Source organism: Doryrhamphus excisus, linkage group LG16 (assembly GCF_037039965.1).
Source record: "Doryrhamphus excisus strain RoL-2023G ecotype Guam linkage group LG16, RoL_Dexc_Guam_v1.1, whole genome shotgun sequence".
NCBI classification, from domain to species: Eukaryota; Metazoa; Chordata; class Actinopteri; order Syngnathiformes; family Syngnathidae; genus Doryrhamphus; species Doryrhamphus excisus.
Genome location: NC_136372.1, coordinates 17,423,706 through 17,449,624, shown reverse-complemented (window position 1 = coordinate 17,449,624; position 25,919 = coordinate 17,423,706). Strand labels below are relative to the sequence as shown.

At 44.1% G+C, this 25,919-nt stretch overlaps 2 protein-coding genes across 8 annotated transcripts in view; one reads left to right on the top strand and one right to left on the bottom strand.

Moving 5' to 3' along the window:
• Window positions 1–540: 540 nt before the first annotated feature.
• The window catches only part of LOC131102734 (RNA binding protein fox-1 homolog 2-like), a 40,715-nt gene continuing 15,336 nt past the window's right edge, over window positions 541–25,919 (top strand). For 4 of the 6 annotated variants that reach the window (XM_058048241.2, XM_058048237.2, XM_058048236.2 and 1 more), the window contains exons 1-5: window positions 543–612; window positions 8,168–9,170; window positions 17,510–17,560; window positions 25,056–25,256; window positions 25,582–25,755. In XM_058048241.2, coding sequence (XP_057904224.2) covers window positions 8,916–9,170; window positions 17,510–17,560; window positions 25,056–25,256; window positions 25,582–25,755 — 681 coding nt within the window. In that variant the 5' untranslated portion in view covers window positions 543–612; window positions 8,168–8,915. Of the gene's footprint in view, window positions 613–8,167; window positions 9,171–17,509; window positions 17,561–20,059; window positions 21,129–25,055; window positions 25,257–25,581; window positions 25,756–25,919 lie in introns of those variants that run through there. The other 2 variants (XM_058048238.2, XM_058048240.2) reach the window with 2 other exon arrangements.
• cd9r (CD9 molecule related) lies at window positions 1,919–6,013 on the bottom strand. 2 transcript variants are annotated; one of them, XM_058048246.2, is made up of 8 exons: window positions 5,722–6,013; window positions 5,330–5,435; window positions 5,146–5,243; window positions 4,821–4,895; window positions 4,644–4,745; window positions 4,483–4,578; window positions 4,312–4,395; window positions 1,919–3,575 (listed from the first exon to the last, which is right to left on the bottom strand). In XM_058048246.2, exons 1-8 carry the CDS (start codon window positions 5,779–5,781, stop codon window positions 3,339–3,341), a joined length of 858 nt encoding a protein of 285 aa, XP_057904229.2. In that variant the 5' UTR covers window positions 5,782–6,013; the 3' UTR covers window positions 1,919–3,338. The 2 variants fall into 2 exon arrangements, with proteins under 2 accessions (XP_057904229.2, XP_057904230.2); XM_058048247.2 differs by having other exon boundaries at window positions 1,919–2,033.

The window sequence follows — 25,919 nt, the reverse complement described above, 5'->3', positions numbered from 1 at the left end:
GATTCATAACATAAATGCAACAGTATAAGACCGTAACAATATCAACAAAATTAACAGTAATCCCTCGTTTATCACGGTTAATTGGTTCCAGACCAATCCAGTAGAATTCCTAATGAAATACTTGTGTATTTGGGGAACACAACCGGTGTACGACCTTCTAAATATGGTTAATATTTATTTATATGAAATAATATCCCTTTTGTCATCTTTAAGCTTGTATTACGCAATGTAACGGGAGATAAATTAAGACCTCTAGTGGCCAGTGTAGAATACTACACATCATAATATGTCTGTGTGTCTTCTGAGTGCAGAAGACACACAGAAGACACACAGGATCTTGATCTCTCACTTCCTGTCCCCACGCTTCAATAGTTCTCATCTGGACGACCCAGAGGTACGTCTCCCACTCAACACGGACAGATCAATTTCTAATCAACCATTTTTTTTCCCAAATTCCAAAGAAGCAATGATAACAATGTTCATGACCACAATTTGAACTTCTCTACCGAAACCACTGAAGTCCCTTCTTCTCCTGTCCCTAGGTTTACTTCCTGTGTGTGACAGAAGTGTGCTCCACCGCAGAGGGGGACTGCGTTGTCGGCTGCATCAACAGTGAGTTGCAAAGAACCAACACTAAATAGTTCATACGCTGGATACATGATTCCTAATCCAAGACACACATGCAAGAACATGATAGCTGTCATCACGGTTTCTTTTCATCCTCGCAGGTCCAGGTAGTCATGTTTGAACCTGGAAATAAAGACACTGATACGCACCTGCAGCCTTTTTTAATCATGCTTTACATGAGTAATTAAGGGCAATAATAAGCTGGCTCAGAAGTGCAAACACATTCATAAAAATCAAAACAAAACACAATCAACCCCCCCCCAGAGAGGGCAAATCCCTGACTTATGGGAAGTGATAAGGCTTGGACCAATCAGCTCAGGTGATGCTGATTAATGTGGGGGGGTCCATCCATTGACCGTGGATGGTTAAATAGTATGTACCAACTTTTCTACTATATATTTAAATACAGATTGCATACATTTTCTGTGTGTATATGCTGTATATACATACATTACATATCATATTATTTACACATTACATCCAAATTGCATTTTATCAAGGAAATGATCAAATGTAATTGAATGCATACAAAGAGATGAGTTAATTTTATATCAAAAAGATCACTAAATCATATGATACTTAAAGTAAAGTATATGTGGAAAATACACATATATTGACTAATACTTAATGTAAACTATACGCTATAAGCTTTTGCTTCAGCCTACTCCTTTTGGGCTTGTGATCAGATAGTTGAATACAAATGTAAATAATGGAAAGTTATATTTTGATTGATGTAAGAAATGCACTGTAATATTTCATTTATTTGCCCCCCCCCCCAAAAAAAACAAAAAACTAAAGTGTTGCTCAAATTGACGTCAAAATAAGTCCGTGTTTGACTGTCTGTGAGCCACTTTTGGGTCCCGACCCACCAGTTGAGAACCCCTATTCTGTTTTAGAAATATGTCATGGTGTGGAATGAATGTGTGAAATAGTCACTCATGGCTTCTGGAATCCAGAGTGGAATATTTTATTGAAGTCAGCTGTTGGCGTACAACACAAGAACTAAAACTAAATCCAAGGCATTTAGCAGCAACAAGATCTTTAGCAGGAATGCGTGTTAAGAAAAAGTGTACACGTACATTATGTAACATTGGACCCTTTACCAGGACACTCTCACATTGTCCTGTACAATAAAGTCACAAAAATAAAATATGAAAAGGCCAGAACTACAAATGGCCGACTGATGTGTGTAATCTGAAATGGGGTCATAGGTAACTTCTGCTAGCATTTTTCAATATTAAAACGTTCAATGATCTGAAATCTGATCATTAGTTAAAACCAAATACCCCCCCCCCCCCGATGTTTGAAGAATCCTCCTAGTACACAGTCGAATATTGGGCGGCGTAGGATGTCAGGTCTTTCTTGAGTTGTTTCAAGAGGATAATGGTGGCCACCAGGGTCGTAATCTGTCACGCAGACACAGGAAGTAGAAGGGGAAATAAAGCAGGGATGAATAGGAGCAGTGATTGGTGTTCCCTGTTGTGATTGAGAAGATGAAAGCTGCCACCTCAAGCCTTAGTTTGTCCTTCCGTGCTGTAGTGTTGAGTATTGTGTGTTGCCAAGCGGGTATATGTATGTATGTATATATATATATATATATATGCGTGTTTGTGTCCTTTTAGATGGCTTTGCCCTCTCTTCACTTGGACCCTGCAGAGCTTCGGTGTTAAACGTGTTGGACTATCTCAGGTCGTTCCTGATCAACGTGTCACCATAGAGCTTTAACGGCCGGAAATGGCCACTGAATCCCATCAATTGTATCGTGAGGGCAACAACCTCGAGCATGACTTCCTGTTTGAGATGTATGGCGGACGACCACGACCAAATCTGGGCTTGTAGTAAGTCGCTCATTTTGAAAGATCATAGAAAAAATAGTATTCTCTTTTTTTTTTTTTCTTGTGAAAATTATTTTGCCCAATGTCCGTTGGGGGGGGGGTTCCTGACAGCCCCCATTTTCAGTAGTCCGCTTAACAAAACTTGGGCAACATTTACAGTAGATGATGAATTTTAAAATGAAAAAAGGGTCAAATATTCTAATTATGCAATATAAAAATATACTATATAGTGTAACGTACTGGGAGTGCTTGTGACTTCCCAGCATACTTTGCTGCACTTTTGTTAAACTTGCTAAATTACAATTTAACCTGTAGTAGTAGTAGTACTAGTAGTCCTGTTTGTGTGTTTAAACCAGGGGTGGGCAAACTGCGGCCCAGGGGCCGCATGCGGCCCACCAAGCGTTTGAATCCGGCCCGCCAGTTTCTTTCTAAGTATTTCAACTTTTAACATACAAACTGGCACATGACTTGCAAGTCGGATGTCGTATTTAGTAAAAAACTTAAATTAAATGACAGTTTGATGTTTAAAGTGCTCCTGAAAAAAGGGACATGAGGACATACAGCTGATAGTATAACACTTTGACAGATAAAATTAGATTATAATTATACAAATAAGTATTATAAGCATAAAATAGTGTGTGGTGTGTGTTAAATATGTTCTGGCACCCTAGAATATTTTAACTCAATGTGGCCCACAAGTCAAAATATTTGCCCACCCCTGGTTTAAACCTTTGGCCGGTAAAGCAGCCGGAAAACATTTTTTGCAGCGGAAGAAAGCAAAATTTCCCTTCTTTTCAAATGCAAACGTTGGCATAGATTTGGGGTTTTAACGCTTGGTTATCCTACTGTCTGGTGTGTTACGATGCCATGACCGCTTTAAATTTGTAACGACGGGGTCGGGGTCGTGGACCAGGTCTGGACCGTAGGGATGTTTGCTGCAGTGAGAGGAGTGAAGATGACCGGTTCCTGGTCAGGGTCGGAGCCGGCGACTAAGTCATGCTGGGGCGGGTTGTTAGCCAGAGACGGAGAGCAGTTGGTCAAGATGATGTACTGAGGAGAGGGGCTGGACTCCAGCTTTCGTTTGAGTATAGCGCTGCACAGCAGAGTAATCAGCTTTGGGAGGAATGCAGAGGGCCAATGTAATTGGCCAAAACCAGGCGAGAAAGGGCGATTCAAGTTAGGGAAAGACAGAAAGGAGACAAAGTCAAGTCATTAGATCTTTTGACCACACCAGAACAACATGAACTAAAATGCAAATGCGAGGCATTCAAAGACCGTATATAGTATTCTACACTAGTCGCAAGGTGTCGGTAATGTTCGGTGAGACACACAAGCACCAGACTTGATCGCCGGCACAGGCTTTTATTGCCGGTTTGACCTACCACTGAAACATACGAGTGTTATTATGTCGAATATGGATAGTTTTTCCATAATATGTCGAATATGGATATTTTTTCCATATGACATCTACTGTATTGGCTAATTTGAGTGTCAGGGTGACTGTGGGGTGTTATTTCTTGTCTAGGGCGTATTTAGCAGGTAGTAAACAGGTTGAAAATATAAAATTTATGAATATGGAACCAATTAACCGGGATAAACGAGGGATTATTATACATTCATGTCCTGCCGTTTACCTTTTGTTCAGGTGACAATGGGTATATTTCGGAGAGTTTAAAAATGGAGATCATAATTGATTTATGATGAATAAATGTGATTTAAAAATGTAAACCTTTTTTTCGAAATGAAAAACAAATATAAAAATGGCCCCCTTTCGTCCTTTGGTTATCTCGGTGGACACTCCGGGCCTACAACTTCCTTTTGGTTTTGAGCTTCTGAAGACGTTGCTTACCAAAAGAGCTCCAAGCCCGACGAAGAAGCCCATCACCATTGTTGCGTTATAGTTGAAGAAATCTCGGATGACTCCGGGACAGGTCTGAAAAGCACGTAGCAGAAACAGAACGCACTCTAGATATGAAGCAGACGTGATACACAAACTCAGGTGGGAGGTCGGCCATCTTACATGCATGGCGATCATCTCGGCGAACCCGCTTGGTGCGGGGCAGGTCTCTTGAACTAACTCCACGAGTGGGATCCCGGTCACGCCACAGCAGTGGAGCTAGAGCGGGGGTAGACGATCACTTCAAGTGAAGATTGTCTATTTGAGAAGAGTCATTTATTTACCATGTTATGAATGAACACCAGCGTGACGCCCAGGCCCACATCCCGAGTGGACACAAAAAGAGTATACAGGCTGTTGTAGAACTCCGCAACCCTCTCCCCGACCTGTTAAAAAAAAACAAAAAACGTTTTGTTGAAAAGCGGCCTGTGTAAAGGTGACTGGTTTGTTCAAAGCCTCACCTCGCCCCTCCTGGCGTAAGCAAGCACTCCCACGACGACTTCAGCCACCGCCAGCATGAACAAGAGAACGGAGAACTGAAAAAGCGGACATAGTTCATTTCCACACCCTTCACGTCTTAATACAGGGGTGTCCAAAGTGTGGCCCGGGGCCCTTTTTTATAAAATACAATTCATCCAAATAAAGAAAGACGACCAATACAGTGCTTATGCTGTTACTGTCCCTTTCACAGAGACTGGTTACATAATATTATGCTAATTTTTTTTGTTTCGGAATGTTTGTGCAGTTGGAGCAGCACTGACGTGTACAAACACAAAGCAAACTTACCACTTCAAGGGCACATTTTTTCCCACTGCAGGCCCCGTAGTCTCCGAACATGACCACCATCAGCATCACGACACCGAGCACGATCAGTACAGTCACGCCTTCATAGGAAAAAAAAAAAGCAAACATTAGGAATGTTATGAATTATTAATGAATGAATGTATTGAGCCAAAAGGCGGAAACGCACCAATGACAAAGGTGCTGGAGTTGAGAATGCTCGTTTCAAAGATGACTCGGGTGTTGTAGCCAAATCTCAGCCACAGGCCCAGACCCAAAAAGGCGATGCCCAGCGCCTACCGTGGAGTCAAATATTTGTCAACTTTCAGCTGTCCGACAAAATTACGGCCCAGATTAGATAATCATTCATTTGCAACACAAATAAACTAACACTATTACATTCAAGGGGACAGGGGTGGGGGGCATTTGCAGCCTTCAGTCTCAGTGGAGGGAAAACTAAAGTGGAACATAGGCTGGTTTACAGAGAAACGAAACTAACATCATGCAACAGACGACCAATCCCCCCTCCCCACACACACACATCGTTATTACCTCTGATGCCAAAAAAGAAATAATTCTTACGGCAAAGATCAAGTTGAAGAAGCAGATGATGTATTTGCAGAGGAGACCACAGGAGTCCATGTTGATCCGTACGGTGTCGTGTTAAGTCCGCAAAGCGCTTTAATTCCTATTTAAAGTCCTACTTCACACACTTGCGGGTCGTCCCTTTTCGTCTTATCTTGTATAAAGAGGCTATCGTTATTAGCACTACATACGAACACCACCGATAATGCTAGCTAAATATCGCCTCCCCTTTAATCCGGACACTATATCGACTGCCAAACTGAACTCACCAAAGGACGCTTAACTTTTTATTCCCACATGCGTAAAAGTAATACCAACCTTTTTGGGGCGGGTCCAATGATGTGATTGGCGGAGGTGGCCGTGACTGACACGAGACTAAACCAATGAATATGAGATGGTGTGTAACATGCGGAAAGGGCAAACAGGAGAAACGTAACTGAAAGTAACCACAGAACTTCGATGTCTGTTTTTAATGTTTCACAAAACAAAAGCATTTTAAAAAAATCCTATTAACTCATTAAATCCCACACATTTTTGATGATTTTGACTGATTTTTCCAAGGCTGACTGAATATTGTGTGCTTGGGCTGTATAGACATATTGTATGTAACCAAAAGACTCATCTTTCATCAGGGAAAATATTTGTTTCTCCCCTTTTCAGTTCTCTATTAATCAGCAGTAGGTCATTTTCTCTCTGTCTCTCTCTGTGTGTGTGTGTGTGTGTGTGTGTGTACACATGTTAGCATCTCCCTTCAATGCGTAACCTCCTTTGCACAACAAGGCTCCAAGCCTTTTCCCTGCCTGAGATGCATGCAGAGATCTTATAAAATGCGCCACTTTGTGGACTTTTATTGGCTTCAAACCGCACCTAACATGCTCTCTTCTATTGTGGAGCTGCATCATCACCGCAAAAAAATGTAAAAGACGGTTACCTGTAAATACGTCTTTGGTAGCGCATGAATTACTACAACTTAACTAAGAGGTTTTAGGAAATAAAGACTAATAATAATACTATATAATACTCGTATGTTTAGACAGGGCACATATAGACAAACCACTTCCACACAAAATAGGAGGCGAACTCATTCATTAATTCATTTTCTACCGCGTATCCTCACGAGGGTCACGGGGGGTGCTGGAGCCTATCCCAGTTGTCTTCGGGCAAGAGGCGGGGTACACCCTGGACTGGTCGCCAGCCAATCACAGGGCACATATAGACAAACAACCATTCACACTCACATTCATACCTATGGACAATTTGGAATCGCCAATTAACCTAGCATGTTTTTGGAATGTGGGAGGAAACCGGAGTACCTGGAGAAAACCCACGCATGCACGGGGAGAACATGCAAACTCCACACAGAGATGGCCGAGGGTGGAATTGAACCCTGGTTTCTTAGCTGTGAGGTCTGCGCGCTAACTATATATATATATATATATATATATATATATATATATATATATATATATATACTCATGTAATGAAACAATGCACACTTGTTTACTTGACAAGCGTAATATATGTGAACGTTTCACTGATTAACCTGACAGGAAAAAATCCTCTCAAGCAAATTGTGGTGGTTTAGCATGGGAAGGTCAAGGGTAACGCGTGTCATTGAGCATCCGGCTCATTTGCAGTATGAGCCGAGTGTAAGGCAGGGAGAAGCCGGCTGTAGGTGTGACCTCCCGCCATCCATCATGGCAGCTTGAGTGGGAGGCAGAGGAGAAAGGGAGCTTGATGGAGTGACTCACACAATGTGAAAGAGACAACGCACACATTTACACTTTTGGCAGCTGGCCTGCAGGGATGCTGAGGTGAGGGATGGCATCCGTGTTTTATCTAAAAAAAAAACTGTGTGTGACAGAAAAGACACATTGCTCTTCTTGTGTGTGTGCACTCTCTGATGTCTATCAATATTTTTTGCATATTTCACACAAGAAATATACTCTACTTAATACAATGGCAATGGCAATGGCAATACAATGGCAATACAATGTCGCTTAATATCCACCAGAGGGCGCCCAAACACTGAAAAAGTAACGGTACAGCATTTACCACTTATTGACCCGAATGCCACCCCCCCATTTTCATTGTTATTATCGTCCTGTTCATATTATTATCATCATGATTGATTAATTAACTAACTCAAATAATATACCTAGCCCGGAACATATTTTGATAAAGGTATTTGCTGCATGCCAAGATAAATAGTATATGAATATTTAGGATATTTGTGGTATCAATACATAATTTTAATGTTAAGTATCTGTACATAATTCTAAATGACTACAATAAAACAAGGAACTGTAAATATGTAAATTGATGTTAATATAATACTAACTTATATAATCATCAAGCCTGTGTTAAAGGGAAATATGAGAAGAAGAAGAGAAAAAAAACGAAAATAATCAAATGATTTTCCCTTTTTTCTTCTTCTTTGGAGGAGCGAAATTGTGAGCAGGAAAGGAGTGGCAATACCGATCCCAGACCAGTCCACCTCACCTCCTTGCGTGGATTCAATACGTCCAATACGAGTCTCCCAATCTGACCGTGGACCAGCCCACTTAGACTCCCTCCACTCCGGGGAGTACAGACGGGAGGAAACCGTGTCGGGGGCCACATCCACAGCAACCCAACGGTGTGACAAGGACGGACTGAAGTGAAGACTGGTAGGAACAAAAACAAAACCTTTATTGACAAACCAACCATTTGGCGGCCGACTGGGAAGAAAAGACGGCTTGGCGGCGAATTTCCAACATTTTTTCCCCTCTCTCTCGGTAGCGAGTGTGCTCTCTCCGAGCCACATTTGTCCGGAGAGCTAGCGGAATGTCTTGCTAGCGAGCTAGCTAAGGTTAGCTAGCTAATTAGCTTGTCAGACAGACAAGAGTCGGACGTGTGGTTTTCACTAAATTAGGTCACTATTTGGCGTCGTTTGACTTGATGGAAAAAGCCGTACTTAATACGCGTTATCCATTATACCGACACGGTCATTATGTTCTGCTTTGAATAGCTTGAGCCAGCAAGACACGATATAATTGCCTGAATTGATGCATTACTAGAGCCAGTTCAGTATTATTCATCCGGATCCTTCGTCAGTTCCAAGTTGAGGACGACGCCAAGAGGAGAAGGCAAAAAAAACAAAAAAAAAACAACCACCACCCGTTTTTGATTTGGGGACTATCTGCCGTCCAATGTTAATGTCGACCGACGTTGCTTCTATAATGCTACCCGTTAGTCGGGGGATAATGGACCGAGAAAGGGACATTGATACAGCAGCCGTGCCGCATACAAGCGCCGCCGGAGGTCCGGCAGCGGTCCGGGGGATGAAGCGAGGGGACCCGGAGCCCGACGCTCACACAGCGGCTGCTCTGACTGACCTAACCGGTGCTGAGTGCAAGAGACCGAGGATAGACGGGACCGGAGGTGTTGTTGGCGACATTGGGCAGGTAAACACTCATTTCTTTTTTCAGTTCTTTTGTTGTAGCCTGTATTGCACCAGTGTATCATCTGTGCTTCACTAAGAAAATTGATGTTGCTGTTTTGACAAGCCACTTTTTTCATCAGCACCCAAGAAACACAAAGAAATGCCCTCTGCAAATAGCATACACATGGACTGTAACTACAATGTGCCTTGCTTTTAAAGCCGGAATATGATCCAGGCAGACAAAGGTAACATGATCCCGGCTCCATTGCTGTGACAGACAGCAGTGATCAGAACCATTCCCGCTGGTGTCTCCCGGACAGCATATGGCCAGGCACTCTTGGAATATTTTATTCACATAGCAGCAATTACGCAGGCTGTTGGCAATTTCTAGCGAGTCACCACATTGAGAACTGATGTACTCTCTGCATGTGTTGTTAATCTCGCCGCGGCTTCTCCTGATTGTAGCTAGGTGTTAAAAGGGAGGCAGACAGGGGATTGGGGGAGGGGTCACCGCTGCGAAAGACAAAGAACAGAGCCTTTTGGTTTTGGCTAAAGGAGAAGGAGGCTCAGGGGGGTCCTCCTTATGTCGGTCCGCCACTGTTTTCATAACCCAGCTGCTGAGATTGCACAGCAAGTCCCGGCTTAAATGAAATGAATGTGCGGGTTTTACAACGCGTCTCACTCATTCGCCCCCACCTTCATTGTCCATCATCTCCACGACAGAAGCTCAAATTTTAGCTGATGTATTCCTGCGCCAAAAAGGAATGAACGGCGGCCGCAGGATAGGTGGGACGGTATTTCGGGTCATCTGCAGGTAATTGAATCCTGCAGCAACGGTAAATTACTTGCAGTGGCCGTGCAGCAGATCAATTGCAACGACAAACGCGGCCCCGTGTAATGCAGTTATGCCAGGCAGGCGTCACGGCGGATGGAGGCTGATGATGAGGAAAGGTTACGAGCCGCCAGCAAAGATGATGTGGGAACGAGCCAGCATGGCAAGGGGAGGACTTCCCCTGCCCATCAGTTGTATTGATTTTCAACCGAGAGGGTGTGGGTGAGGAGGGGGGTCAGAGGAGAGGAAGTGGAGGACAAAGTGAGATGATATTTAGTTGGACTGCAGGGGAGAGGCGGACCAAAAGATACTGTCAGGATGGATTTATGGAGGAAAGAAGGCGCAGAGTGAAGAAAGGCGATTGTATCCGTTATTTGTTTGCCTCCACCGCTGATCATGACGACGAAAGAGAAGGATGTGATGGCTTCCAGCGGAAGCCATGATGGATTAGGATTGCCAATAAGCAGTGTGTCAGATTCGGAATGAAAAAGTGGACGCATACATGTACTACTTTAGGTAGTATAATGAAAGTTTCCAAGTTTTGAAAAATGCGGAACCTCGTCAGTCCGTTCCAGAAGGTCATACTCTAACCAAAACGTACTCTAACTGAATCACTTTTCTTCTGAAATATAATGCAAATCCAATGAACCTGGTCCAGACCCCTCCGCCGCCAAAATTGTCGTAATAGTTTAACAATTAGCTTTTCAACTATTTGAAGTCCTTATGTTGTTAAAATAAGCTAATCCACTCAATGATAGCAAACACTAGTCGCTAAACTTTGCCAAATCGCTATCATTAGCTGACAACAAACGTAAATAACGCGCATATTTGTAAGTTATTTGGGGGCATGGCTTACGTGCACAGAGCAGGAAGAGGACATGATGTAACGCTTGCTGCGTGTTCAGGCGAACGCGTAACGGTTGCTAACAGTCCCTTTTAATGCTAACACTCGATTCGATTAAACTAGTCAGTTTGGTCAACGATAGCAATTTATCCTCAGTCTGCGTAGAGCTGCAACAATTAATCAAAGATGAATTAATTATCTAATTAATCCTGAACTGATTTGGTATCCAACCATTTTTTTACATCTACAAATGTGCCTCAAATGGTTGATTTAAAAAATGTCCTTATCATCCATGAAAGCAGGCCATTATCTTTGTGTTTTAGGCAAATATGCATGTTGTTTTGACTAATCAAGTAATCAAGTCGGTTTGTACTAAATGGTATTTAGTATTAACCAATTGGACACTAACATAGTTGTCCATTAACTGGATAATCAATTAATCATCAATGAATTGTTGCAGCTCTAATTCACATGGAGCGAAATGAAACCGAGCATGCTGCTGCAGCGTTGTTTTTTTTTTTTTTTGTCATGTTTGTGTCACACAGTAAGCATCGGAGCAGAGAGTTTGTAGTGACGCCCTGAGCACCGTCCCTGCTGTGCACACACTCGCACGTCGGGCTCCGTAAATGCCTCCTCCCCTCGGTGGCTTAGTGCCGGATCTCACTGCATTTTCCACACAACGGCGTAGCGCAGTCGAAGCTGTGGAAAGGTCGCCGCTGAAGCCGAGTGTGTGCTCAGGATGAGTTGAGTGGATGCTCCTCCGTGTACTCGGTCATTACCGTAGCGTTCCCCCGCTGGGGGCAAGAGGTAGAAGGAATAGTGACCTTCCTGTTTGCCAATCAACACTGCAATAATAAATGAGAGTGTCGCGCACCGCCTCCTCTGCCCTTTGTTGATCCCCCCCCACCCCCGCCGCCCCGCCCCCGTACCATCTCATACACACGCCTCCATATAACCCCCTTGCATCTCCTGCTCTGCTCTAGCTGTCCTCTGATAACCCACCCCCCCTCACTCTCCCCCAGGCGTATTTCCAGATTGCTAATTGACTCCTGGTTCGCAGGCAAACCAGCACCCATCCCCCCCACCCCCCTCCACACACACTCTCTGTCCCGTTACGCTCTGTGATTATTCTTACTTTGGCTCTATCTGCATCGCCATTGAAATATGACGTATTGGCCTCAAGGCGAGGCTGCCAGAACGACCAGCAATACCGTCTGCGTCTCTGTCTCTGTTTTCGGAGAGCCGATTTGTCCTATCGTTTGCAGTAAAGAGGCTTTGTGTCATGCTAACCAGATCAAAGCTCATTGAGGGGAGGGCATTAAGCAGACTGATCGCTTTAACGGGCCCCAGAAAATGCAGCGTGGGCGCTCCATATGCGCGGATAGATCACCGCGATATGTTATTGACTTTCAAAAACGATAGCAAATTGTGTTACGTTGGCTTTTAAACTTGTTTAACGGAGGTCTTAAATGGATCTTATCATACGGTGATATTGATTTTTTTTGAGCAGATTGATTTTCAAACTCATTGGACAAATACATGAAGTTGCTAAGACTAGAATTGAGACTTCCGATCCTACCTCAGACGCCGCCAATTATTATCATTTTGTGGTCATTATGACATTTTCTGAATTGTTTCTAACACTTTTCCCAATCAGATGCAGTGCATGCAAAAGCGCATCCACCTGTTTTTGTCAGCATTTGGAATCACTGATTGGTAGCCCTTATTTTGAACACAAAAAAAGTGTGTGTGTTTAATCCCAGTACAGGCGTGTGAATCCTGCCCCCATGTGTTATAATGGGGGTTGTTAAAATCCCAGCTCATCTCTCCTGCTGTTTTAAAGATTGCTGTTAAACTTTGAACCGCAACTCAGGCTGCGTCACGCGTGACTTTTGAACCGGTAGTGATAAGCTTAGAAACACCTTAGACAAAGTTGCTCAAACTCATATTTACTGTTGATCGTGTAAGTTCATTCATGAATTATAATTTCTACTAAAGTTGTGCACAGCACTCCAAACAAAAAAGTCACATTTCTTTAAAAAAAAAAAAAGAGAGCATAGCTACGTTTCCCAACACCGGCACTCACATGCTAACTCTCCCTTTATGGTAATGTCCACACCGCATAACCCCCCCCCCCCTTCCCCCTCTACACACTCATGCGCCCCCTCCCCAAGGCTGCCCCCAAACTGTCATATGGGATCCCATCTCCACCCACACAGCAAAATGTCAATTCAGTGTTTCCCCTCATAAGAGGTCATCTGTAATGGACTGTCATGATGTCATAAATAGGACTTACAAGCTATTTTCTCGTTACAATTCTGTGTTGGGAAAGTTGTAGGTATGACGGAGGGGGAAAGTAACTATAGGGTGTAACACAAGTCATTGGATCGGATAGTTTAAAAGCATGAAAGTCACGGAAAAGTAAAGCACGTCACTGTTAGAGTCCGGTTTCCGCGACACGGAATAAAATAATTCCCATGACAACGGTGTTTTGGAGCTTCAGAACTTTAAACACTCTAAACACTGAACTTTGGAATTTAAGAAAACATGAACATTTATTTGCACTTGACTAACTCAGACGGCCGCAGCTTTGCCTGAAATGTGTGCATAATCGGGACTGTTCAGGTTGTCGGAAGACGTTTCACCTCTCATCCAAGCAGGCTTCATCAGTTCATGATCAAGGACCGGAAAGGAAAGGGGATGTTGCGAGATCCGTGTTTTTATTCGCAACCGAGACTGGTTTTGCTCATTTGCAATGCAAAACGACCGTGGCGCGACTGCTAACGACAGTCATTTAGGTGGAATGACCATGAACAAAAAAACCCCAGTATAGATATATACAGTTTACATTACAGTCAGAATTGACAGAACAAATTTTAGATTTTTTTTATTTCCAGATTTTCGCGGACTACAAAAAAAACAATGTGGCAGTCCGAAACTGGCCCTCGGGCCTTGAGTTTGACACCTGTGTCCTTGACGGATCAATTGATATGAACCAAACACCAGTGGAGAAAAGAGGCAAAAAGCTAATGTGTGAATGATGACTAAGGACATTTTTTAAATAGTCACATTTGAGGGGCTGGAATCTGAAGATATTTACATTTTGAAATTAAAAAAACGATTAATCGAAAGTCAAATAAGTTGTCACCTGATGGATTTTTTAGAAGTCACATTTTGGTGTCCTTTATTACCAAGATGTCCGTACCTACTCACATTAGGTCTTGTGTATATGGGCTTTTTTTTTTCGACAAAAGTTGCAATGGTTTCTCATACGGGCCTGTGAGAACAGGTAACTTATTAAAAAGCATCAACAAAAAAAGTTTAGGCGTAGACGACTACGGCTTTGCTTCCCTCCTCCGTCCGCTCCACCCCCTTCACCATCTGTTGACCTCATGTCATTCTACCTTCCACCACCACTGCTGCTTTTTTTTTCTCTTTCCCCTCCACTAGTTTGCTCCAGTAACTCCTCAATTTCTTTCCTTCTCCTAAAATAGCGTGTTAGTGAGAGAGAAAATAAACAAGAGAAGCCGCCCTTTGGAGTGTGCTTGCGTGTGTGTATGTGTTTATATGACTGGTTTTCTGCGCTCTCGTTGATCCGTGTTAGCACAGCCCGAAGCTCTGAACGCCAGCCTTCCAAGCCCCCCTCCTCGAGTACAAAATACATTTTGATGGAAACCAGAGATCTGTCAAGCTTTCATTAAAAAAAAAGAATGTAAATTGTTTAGAAGAACCCGACATATATGTATGTTCAGGAAAGCAGCACCATATGGCAAAAAGCCAGCCTGCGTGTGTTTTGAGAAGCAGGTATCAAATTTAGCCGCCGCCGCTACCACTAACCCATCCCCCCCACCCTTTAAGAAAATATAAATCACATGGCATTCTACTCTCATGACTCATTGTCTCCATTTCACCAAAGTCTCACGTCTTTATAGTTCTCCTCTTTTTCTTCACTTTGGCTTTGTACCCTCACATTCCTTCTCCTCAGTTTGTCTTTCTGTCGTCTTATTTTCATCTCCTTTTTTCTTTTCTTTAGTTTCTTCTCCCCCCCCACACCCACCCATCCACCCGTCCCACTCCCTCCTCTCTGGACAGATTGATTCCAGATGTTGCTTTCTGGCTCCTCCCAGCCTTGTGCGGTAACTCCCCTTTCCACGCCGCTCCATCCACCTCCAGACGAACCGCCAACGACTCTGTAATTTGACGGTCGGGTATAATTTGGGTTTAAATTTCATAGGCATTGCACTTTTTGTCACCAGTGCGGCGGCCACACCCGCTGCACTCAAAGTTTTTGCATTATTTCAATCATTTGCCTACTTAGTTTGGATTTAGCGCCTCTATTTCTTCTGTTCTAGACTATTATGGTATGTTTCAGTGCAACTGAACTAGAGCCAGTATTGTTAGTCGCTTGCAAAGCGCTTGTCTTCAACCAGCAGCTGTTTTTACAAAGTCACCGTGTTGTCCGATGTGAGCCAGCCCATTCCCCTCTAAATGTGGCGCACCAAGGAGAGTGTTCCCCCTGGGGAGGAGGCTTGAGGGAGGGAGGGAGGGAGGGAGGGGGGATTGGTTCCAGATGAAACAGGAAGTAGAGACCAAGGGAAAACAAAGAAAAGGCTGTTTCATGCAAAAGAGATGACGGTTCCTGAGTGTAAATGTTTGAACGCATGCAGAAAAAATGATTTTTACTTTCACTATGTTTATTTAATCAAGGAGGGGGTTGGCCAGAACTACTTTGTACCCCCCTGTTTGTACCCCCCCACAGTTTGGGGAAGACCATTTTCTGCACACACTACACACCCGTCCATAAAGGCATGGTTGGGCGAGTAGCGTGGCTTTGGGATGAGCCGGAACAGAGATTACTCTTCCAGGTCCGACATCAGTGACCTCTGACCTCCCAAATGTTCTGGATGAATGGAGACACATTCCCAGACGGAGCTGTTTCCTAAATTGGGAGACCAAGTAGTAACCAGGTGTCCTAATAATTTCAACGTAAGTTTGGACCGTTAACGGAATGGCGGAATCGGACAAAGAAAACTGAATCTGCAGTTGAGCGCGGAATCCCACGGTCAATAAAATCATGTTAACACAAGGACAAGGAACGCTGGTGTGGGGAAATATTTCCCCTGGCGGAATCTCCTCACAAATAGTAGGCCGCCCCCAAGTCTTACGGACGTCAATGCTAGCTAGCGGAGGTAGCTTAGTTTAGGACGAGAGACAGCCATTGACATGCAATTTAGAAAGGTGCGCCAAGCTACATCCGATTCTGAAATTGGCCAATGATGTATTGCATCAATAAATGTAATCAATTCTGGCAAAATAAGCGTCAATAATTGTAAACGGTTTCGGCAAAGTTTTTGTGTGTAAACCTTTTCTCCTAATATTTTTTTTTATTCATTTAAAATCTCTAATAATGGCAGAAGACCGCATTCATCTTATGCACTCAGCTTTGTGTGTTTGAAGAGGTAAAGTGTTTCAAAAACAGGTGCCCCCGCCGGGTCGCCTCGGGCGGGGCCGCACAGCTATTGTGCGTGATGCACTCCAATATATCGTCTATCCCATACTCCATACTCCCATACTTTACATCCGCTTTCAGGTCGACTGTCCCTCATTTGAAATATGAACAGTGCAGGAAATGGGACATTACGTTGTAGGGTGGGGGGGGGGGGGGGGGTCTGTCGGCTAGTCTGGCCAGGTGCATATAGTACAAAATGTATTGCAAAAAAAATCCTTAATATGTATGAGGGGAGTAGCTAATGTTGTTTTTGTAAATAACTTGGCTAACCCCTGGCTCAATCTGTGATTCATCTGTGCGTCATAGCATCTGTTTTTGGTCTTTGCGTGCACACGCTTAAAAGCCACACTTGCCTTGCATTAACTTTGCTGCCTCAATCAGCATTTGGAGCTGTTATTAGCCCTTCTAGTCAAATGGGCTGTCATCGTGTCACCTCCCGTCTCAGACACTTGCCCTTCATTGTGGGAGTGAATGCAGCCCGGAAGTGAGGAAGCTGGAGGTCAGTGCCACGGGGGTTAAGTCTATTGACTCTCCTTAGAAGGCACGTTCGGCCAACTTTAGCGTTTTCTGACACATTTTGTGCGCACAGCTTTGAAAGCCATATATTGTCCTTTTATAAATTTAGATATACAAATCCTCCCTTCTCCCCGTTCTCCCTCCCTGGCTTCTCCTTGTCCTCGTTGCCGTCTCGAGCCTCAGTAGGAGGTCATGTTTTCTCTGCAAGGCCCGCCAGCGGGCAGGACTGCACTCGTGTCATCTCTCTCACTGCTGTCAAAATATCAGCGTTTAGTTAACTTTCCCCCATTGTTCCACTCTTGCTCTGCCACCCCCTCCACATCACCTCGCTCCGCAGCAAACAATAGTTTCTCTCGTCGGGGGCAAAGTAACACAAGGATGAATGTAATGGAGAGAACGGAGGGGGGCAAGGGACAGAAATAATCTAATTAAAATTAATTGCAGAACAATTAACCACAACACTGGCTAGGGTTGATGAGTGGGCGCCTCTCCCCTTTTTGTGTGTAGATTCCACACAGACATTTCAGCATTAATTTGACATGTAAAGTGGGCTCCAAAACTAAAAAAAAAAAAAAGCATGATACGCACAAGTTGTGGACTGTCCTAACCTAATACATGCACTTAAACACCACCTGCACTCTCTCCCCTCTTCTCTTGCAGAACAATGAGCCCTTAAATCCCGGTTTCCATGGATACCCACCTCATAGTCAGGTAAGAGAATAGTGACTTCTCGCAAAGCTTTGAGAGTTTTTTTTTTTTCCTCAAATGATCCATAAAAACGTATTAATCCAAATCAAGGTACTGCTTGTCGTCGGTAGTAACGCGTTCTTGGGTGATCACCCATTTCCTGTATAGTCTTAAAGCAGAATTTGCTATGAACTCACTCAGGAGTCCTTTCATTCCTCGCCTGTGCAGCCATTGGTAGCTCATGAATGATGCCCGTCGGAGGGAAGGATGAAAGAACCTGCTTGCGATTGAGCTTCTCTTTCAAAGGCCTGACCCTCAGAAAGCAGAGCGCAATACTGCTATCATCTCAGTACGCGCTACACATTGTGCATTGCAGTCCTGTTTCATATTGTCCCTATCCTATTCCCTCCAAGTCAGTGGAAGCGTTCCCCCCATGGATATTGCGCTCAGTAATGAGGGCCTTATGTGTGCAGCGTCGTGGAAGACTGGCACACAATTTTCTTATCTACTTCTGTGCAGCGGTTCACGTTTAGCACTCGAGCGAGAATGAAATCCGCATTTGCAACTTCTATTTTTGGTGCGTTAATGAAAAAGGCCTCGTGTGTGTGCTCGCCATTCGCTTTGTTTATATACGCTTGTTTGGGACATGCACCTTTCTGGCGGTGCCACAGGAGGGAAGTGTTGGTCTGTGAGTGGCTTCTCCCCCCACAGCCCCGACATGAGAAATGTCCTCCTCCCTCGTATGCTTTATTTCTCCTCCCCCTCTACACTTAGCATCTCCTTTCTTGGGAATACAGCTCTCAGATTCTGTGGCAGGAGCTTAAAGAGGCCACAACCTGAAGAGTTTTACTGTTTAAATACTGTCAGGGCAGCAAAAGTCAACTCTTAGAGAAAGGTGAGAAGGTAAAACAGAAATGTAAATTATTTAAGATGGCTTCCCTGCTGGGAGAGAAAAAAAACACAATGATGGGCTGCTCAGTTGGAGTGCACATACATCTTTTTTGCTTGCTCATCTCAGTCTCATTTTAGTCTATGCAGCTGTCTGCACTGGCTTGGTGCCGTCTCAATTGTTTTGCTATACTATAACTATATTTTTATGTAGTAAAATAGTTTTTTTTTTTTACATTGCCTGTTTTAATTTCACAATATCTATGAATGACATTTTTTGTCTGCAAAAGCTATAAAGTAGGGAGGGGCCATTGGGGAGAGGTGTGCTACTTCCAGGCTGACGTCATGCACCTCTTCAGACTAAATAATCAGCACCTCTGCTGGGTGCTGCGGTGCACTTCATTGTTGCTCCGACCAATGATTAAAAACATACATTTGTAAATAACTACATCAAATATTATGTAAATACATATCCATATGTATCCATATAAATATGAGTCATTATTTTGCTTGTTTATGTTGTTTTGTTTGTTTATGCAAGTGGTTACCTCTGCCTCATATATTGGTCCCAAATGCTCTCACTGAGAGACTAAGTCACCAATGCGTGGATGTTTCTTGTATTTAAAAAAATACAGTTTTTGCTTATTTATGTTGTTTTGTTTGTTTATGCAAGTGGTTCCCACTTTGTTTGACGGTCCTTGAACGCCTCATATATGGTCCCAAATGCTCTCACTGAGAGACTAAGTCACCAATGCGTGGATGTTTCTAGATTGTTCGGTGCACTGTTTGACTGTGCGATAACATAGGCGATGTATGAAAAGTATTACATATTTCTAGCAAAGATTTTCATAGAAAAGCGAGGTTCCACCGTATTGTTGTTGCTTTTTTTTCATGTTTTTTTTTTTTCATGCTGTATTCAATTGTAGTGATTCAATTGCCCACTGCTTGGTTGTTGTTGTTTAAGGTTTTACAAGTTATTTGCGCAAATTAGTCTTCATTTATGGCTCTCGTTTCATAAGACTCCTGTATACAAACCGGTGGTTAGTAAACCAAGTCCCGCCTTGCTGGATTAGCGAGTTAAATGCTGCAGCTGCACATTCGCTTAGGTCGTTTCCCTGTCTCTACATCTACGCCAACATATAGAGTAGCCCGAGTTATTTTCCGACCGTATAGAAATGATAAAATAAGATTTTGCCATCATGACCATCTTCAATATTTGCTTAGGCTTCTTTCGAAAATGGAAGCACAGCCTATTGATTGTCTGAGGATGTTGTGTTTGTGGAAGGAAGCCTCTGTGCGAGTCAACTGATGGGTCTTTCTTGATGCCGCCTGCCAGCCAAGGTTCAGTCGGCATATGATTACAGCACATCTGTGTGTACATAACGTGCATGTGTTTATCACAGAGTTCAGTCCGTGTGCTTAATCCTCAGATCATCCCCCATTCATCCTCTCATCCTCCTCACTTACAGCCCTAATCCTGTCATCCCTCACTCTTTTTTCCACCCAGCTCTTTATCCATTTATCTCTTTATCCCGTTATCTGTCCATCACATCCACCGCCCCATTGTCCCCGCTCCTGCGGACCCACTCCCTCCCAGTACTCCGTTTCCCCTCCCGCCCTCCCTCCATCTCTTTGGACCCAATTCCAGCCACACTCAGCAGATGTCTGAAAGCTTGGCATCAGTGCTTCTTTCCGCAGAGCTCCATCCATCCCTTATGAAGCCGCCGTGCGCAGAACTGCACTCTCATCTCTGCAACAAAACAGCCGCTCGGACGTGTGGGGGCCTCAGCCATAATAAATTGGCGCATTGCAGTGTGATAAAGATTCCTGTCCGGGTTTTAGAGCGGAACCACGGCCGGTATTCCCTGGTTTTTGTGAGGCTCTCATGTGTATTTTGAAGGCAGCTGCAGCTGCAGCATGGAGAGCTTGTAGCTCACCCACGCAGCTCGCCGTCTTTAGACCGGCCTAGTAGCTATGGCTGCTTTTTGGAGCTGACGAGCTGTCACGCAATAAATAAATCATCTAAAAAAGCTGCAATGCAGTGGGGGTCGCCTTCTGTACTCTCACGCTGCCAGAGTGAATAGAAGACAGCCCTTTCTTGCCTCCCGCTTTCTCCTCGCCAGGGGTTGGTTTGAGACGACTGCGGCGAATCCTTGCTGATTCCAGCCCAATGAAGGTTTTTCGCCGGCTACACGGATGCTTGGATAGATTGCAGGAACCGAGGCTCAGAGGGAGGTGAAGTTTAAAAGAGGCGTGAACAAGAGGAAGCAGGGGCAGCAGTGTAACGTGAGACACTGAATGATAGACAGACACGGCAAAGAGGAGGGAGAGATAGGAGAGACCGGCTGTCAGGAGTGGAGAGACGCTAAGGCCTGCAGGGGAATTAGAGCAGCAGAGGCGGCCGGTGAGACGAAGGAGGGGGAGAAAAAAAAAAAAAGGCAGAGTGACAGGCAGACGAGGCTTGCGTGTTGAAGAAGCGACACCGGCTAGGGGAAGGACGAGTGGACGAGGGAGAATTTGAATGGGCGAGACGGACGTGGACTGAAGCCGTTGTCAGCTCATGGTCCTGGAGCACAGGCCGAGGAGAGGAGCAGGGGGGGAGGCAGAGATGCACCAGGAGGGGGACGTGAAAGTGGACAACTGGTCAAGAGTTGTTCTACCAGGTCAGACCATGATGGGACTCTACTACCCAACCGCATTGCTGGTGAGTTCTTAAAGGGCTAGTTTAGTTTTAGAAGTCTGGAGAGATCAATACATGTTGTCGTTAGCTTCAGTCAGTGAAGTCTGAAGGCCTTTTCAGGATCCTTCTACCTAAGGTACTGCCAATCATAGCTTATGGCTCATCAACAGGTTGTAGTAGATGCTTTGTCTTTGCAGAATAATGCATTTTACTCTGTCGCACCACTGTTTGCGTACATTGTTTATACAGTTTATATGTTGCATGCTCGACCGCTCTAAACATATGGTGGGTGTGTCTTCATGGCTTGATAGACAGCCTGTTTATGGCTCTGTTCTAGCATGTCCTCTTCTCTGGTCTGGGGCTCCTTCGGGGGGGCCGTGGGTAGAGTCAAACGAGGTAGCACCGTGTTTTGGTATGCATGCACCGTGTATGACTATGTAGTGTATATGACATCATATATAAATATGTATTGTATACGTGTGGTGTATGATTGAAACAATGCAACATTTTCATTTTCATGAGTTGTCAATGCGGTGACACACAACCCCAATCGCCATACATGGAAATTTGCAGAATGTTGTGATAACACATCATCTCAGTCAAATTTCCGCTATTAATTATCACAACCATCGGATGTCATTTTACACTCAATACCCCCGTCATACAGTATATCAGTGGGAAAAAGTTTTCCTTCAAAAACTTTCTGCTTTTCTTCATTTCTCATTGTGCCTCTCTGTTGTTCCCTCTCTCGCTCCCTTGCTCTATTTTTCCGTCCCCATAGGCTATTGCAGCTGAAGGCTAAACACTTTTTCGCCCTTCAAATGTTCCATCAGGGAGTGATCTTCACATATCACAAAAAAACACACCTCATCCTGTGCTGCCTCCAAGTGATTGTACCGCTGCCTATTTCGGGTGACACCTACGTATTGCTTTTACTTCTGGTGTGAGTTGCTGTAGAGTCCTTAGCATTACAATGTGAGTACTAGTGTTATGGTTTAGGTAACGGATAAGCTATGCCACATTTAATGGGACGGACATATTGTACTTTATCTCCAAGTCGACTCATCCGTATGAGTACGGGGTGCTTAACCACTGAGCAAACAGTCTGCAGGTACCAGTCGTAACACACCCAGCAGGTGAAACTGGGAGCAGCTTGCTTGGAATTGATGCTAAACTGGCATGTTTGTGTTGTACTCCCCATCAGTTAGTGATGGAAAGACGGCCCGTCTAAGCCCCTAATGATTACACAAGGCTTGCTAGTCACATATGAACAGGAATGGAATTTTTGTACGGGAGCCCCGCCCAGGTGTGCTACCCTCAGGGGTCTGCACGGAAGAAAAGACTACCACCATCCAGCTCACTAAAACACACAGCCAAAGCTCTTAACCAAACTGCACTATAGATCCCGGATAGGATGCGAGTTGACTTTTCCACCTCGGCATCAACCGTCCACATACGGTAGCCTGAAGCCTCGTGAAGTAGGTGCAGACATCTATTAAAAAAATGAAAATACAAAATATACAGATTACAGTATAAATATATGTACAGTCTGTTTTTTGTTTGTTATTCCGGAAGTACAGTCTGATTGTTTTTCCTAAGAGTCCAATTATGTAGGTTGAACTCTTGGTTTAGTAGAAAATGAAAATGCTTAAGTCTCATTAGTGGTACCTCTGTTCTGTTGAAAAATGAATCTTACAAAGTACATTTTTACATTAGTAATAATCATCATGTAAATCCAAATAATCAATTCCAGATTGTAGTATTGGTATTTTGCAAAGACTTCTTTCTTGAATTCAAGAAAGAAGGGGTGTTTCGCACCTGTGTTACAGAGCAGCCATTTGCCACATGTAAGCCTGAAGCACTGACTGAAGCTCGGAGAGCTTTAACGACCATATAAGGAGATGGGTAGTGGTCAGTTTTTGATGGACATTACAGTTCAGAAGTTTGAGGTGTACTTTCTTGGCAGTGCTTAAAAAATAAAGGCAGAAAAGATGAGGCTTGGGAATGGGGTGTGCTTTAGCAACCATTGGAAAAAGGAATTAGCGTCGCTGGAAACCAAGTGGCTAAAACATTGTTTCCGTCCCTCCGCCCGGCAACTTAGCACACGTTCGTGTGATGAGGCGGTATGAGTGGCATTACCACCATAGTGGTTGTCTTTGTGGCTGCCGTGTTCTTCTACTGTGGCTCAGCAGACAAGTCAGCAGACAGTCATTACACTCACGCTTGGAAGGTTTCCTGTGAAAAGCCCCCCCACCCCATCTGTTCCGTGTGTGGAAAAACATATGGTGTCGCAGGTAAAACATGGGTGTGCGTGAGGCGGGAAGGAAAAGCTAATCATGAATAGCTGCAAGTCCAGATTGTTTTGTAATGTCCTTTTTTTTCTTTCTTTTAGAATATACCACAGATTCATCCGTTGCTCCATTAGAGCATGTCAATATTTCCCATAATCCCTTTCCTTTTGATCCCACGCCCCTTTCCTTTTTTCATTATTTCTTTTTTTCCACCCCCGCTATATGATTTCCATTTTAGGCTGTGCAGACGGTGATGCACTCCCAATATGTTGTTTTTTTTCAGTGCATCCATAATTCTACATATTTAATCGTACTTAATTTATGTGTTTGGCTAAGTCATGACAATTCCATATGAATAATGTAGCACCTTGTTATTTTAGAAGCATGTTTTCTGCAGGAGAGCGCTACACCATAGTGTGACTTGCTAACTAAAATAAATCACCCTTACTGTCCTCTCCTTCAGATTTGCAGTGTGTTGGGTTTTTTTTGTCTGTGTCTTAAGTGCAGAATGGGGCCCGCCCTATCGTAGCTGAACACAGGCTAGTGCATGTTTATAGGCTCGCGTGCCCTAACAAGTACATTTAGGGTTTGATGTCTACTGGTCATGAGAGACTGAGGACTTAACACAGTTTGAGTTTGAATGTCTTCTTAGCTCTCTGACGACTCTTTTATTAAAAAGCGACACAATTAATAGTCACGCAAATTGCTGTATTTCAATGATTCTCTTAGAGATTTCACTTTTTTTTTTGGATGCGGAAAAACTGCAACTGCCTGTGGTGCAGACGGGGTCTAATCCTCGGCTGGCTGTCAACAGCCAGTGCGGCTGTCACTGCGGCAAATGCAGCGAGGACTCTGTGTATGGGATTAGAGAAGACGAGAGGAGGGAAAGAGCTCATTTGCTTTACGGCAAAGCATCTTAGTTACTCTAATTAAAAAGCCTGTCGGGTGTTTCTAGGCGTCACCCAAGCCCACAGCGGAGGGGAGTCCAGTGGCTAATGCTGTTTGATACTGTCCTCACCTCATATCCACTTTTGTCCTGCACTTTCAATCTGTCTACTCATTTTATAGCTTCCTACCTCGTCCCCCTTTTTTTTCCTCCTTGCCATAAAGAGTTTATGTATTTAAAAATGATACGAGCAAGCAATATTGCTGTCACACATCGGAGATATAGTTGTTGTGGCCCGCACAGCGGCGCCGCTATTAAAATGTGTAGGTGGGTACTGCCGGTAGGGCTGCTGTAGCGGTGCCAGAATTAAAGAGGGAGGCAACCAAATGCAACACAGGCCGAGATGATACCCATTTATTATGCACTATAGGCAACTGTAAAAGAAACACAGAGACGAGTATTAATACTTTCCACACCGGCAGCTTTAAATTTGCCACAATGAACTTGTCACCTGACATAAGTATTTATCGCATGTGCCTGTGCCATTACCATATTTCTATCTCTTACTGTGTATTGAATTTTCAAACTCTTAATAATGCATGTCTGTCGTAAATATTTCATGCTTGGCTGACTGAAAACACTCCTTTTAAGAGAAGGAGGGGCAATGCACAGCAGAGAGAGCTTGTGAAGGTAGTCTATTAGTAGAATAAATTTGGCAGGCAGCTACCACACCCCTACAAAAACCAACACGTGTGCTTTTTTTTTGTCCTGCAGGGGTCTCAGGATTCAACAGGAGCACAGGATGGCTTGGTGGCCCCGGCCTTCACAGCGTTCCCACCTCCACCCCCTCCCCAGAACGGGATCACTGGGACAGAGTTTGGCCCCGGGGCCATGTTTGGTGCCGGCGGTCAAGACACAGCTGAGGTAGGCGCTGACGCTAACGGAGACACCACCAGTTCCGCCATCAGCGACAATGTAAGCACCGTGTGGTGTCAAAGGCTTTGCTGCCAGTTACGGTCACAAGAAGTCCAAACCATAAACCTGCATACACCACATTTAATACACTAATACTGACTTTCTGATTGTAAATATGCGGGTTGCAATGACTATGCATGGATGCATGAATAAAGCAGATGTTTTATTGTGAAAACAAGTGCCAGCATGTAACGCTCATCCCTTGTCGAAGTACAGTTGCAGAGCTCCGCAGGAATACAAATACAATATTAACCGGCCTTCATTTAAAATGCAATTTCTTTTATCGCATTCTTCAACCGTCTACCCGTTCCATCTACCGCCACAGGGTAAGACTGAGGAGGCATCCCAGGGGGAGGCGGGCATACAGTGCAGCACCGGGGGAGCATCAGCAGGAGGCTCTGGAGGCGACTCCCCCGAGGCCAAAGGGACCCCCAAACGCCTCCATGTTTCAAACATTCCCTTCCGCTTCCGTGACCCTGATTTGAGGCAGATGTTTGGGGTAAGGATCCGGGGACCGTGTTTTATAGGACATTGGCTATCGGTGTTATTAATTGAGCATGCCGGTTGTGTGTATTTTGTACAATACTGACCCCTAGTGTGAAGAAGTTGTATAATACATAACAATTTGTATTTGCGTGCTTGCTTACTTTACTTCATCTGCTA

Bases quoted from the DNA above. Each gene is read 5' to 3' on its own strand.
- cd9r (XM_058048246.2), bottom strand. From the start codon at position 5,781: ATGGACTCCTGTGGTCTCCTCTGCAAATACATCATCTGCTTCTTCAAC. The intron at 5,244-5,329 runs GTGCGTTTCCGC...TTTCCTATGAAG, and splicing joins CTCCAGCACCTTTGTCATTG to GCGTGACTGTACTGATCGTG. The intron at 4,896-5,145 runs GTAAGTTTGCTT...CCGCTTTTTCAG, and splicing joins AAAAATGTGCCCTTGAAGTG to TTCTCCGTTCTCTTGTTCAT.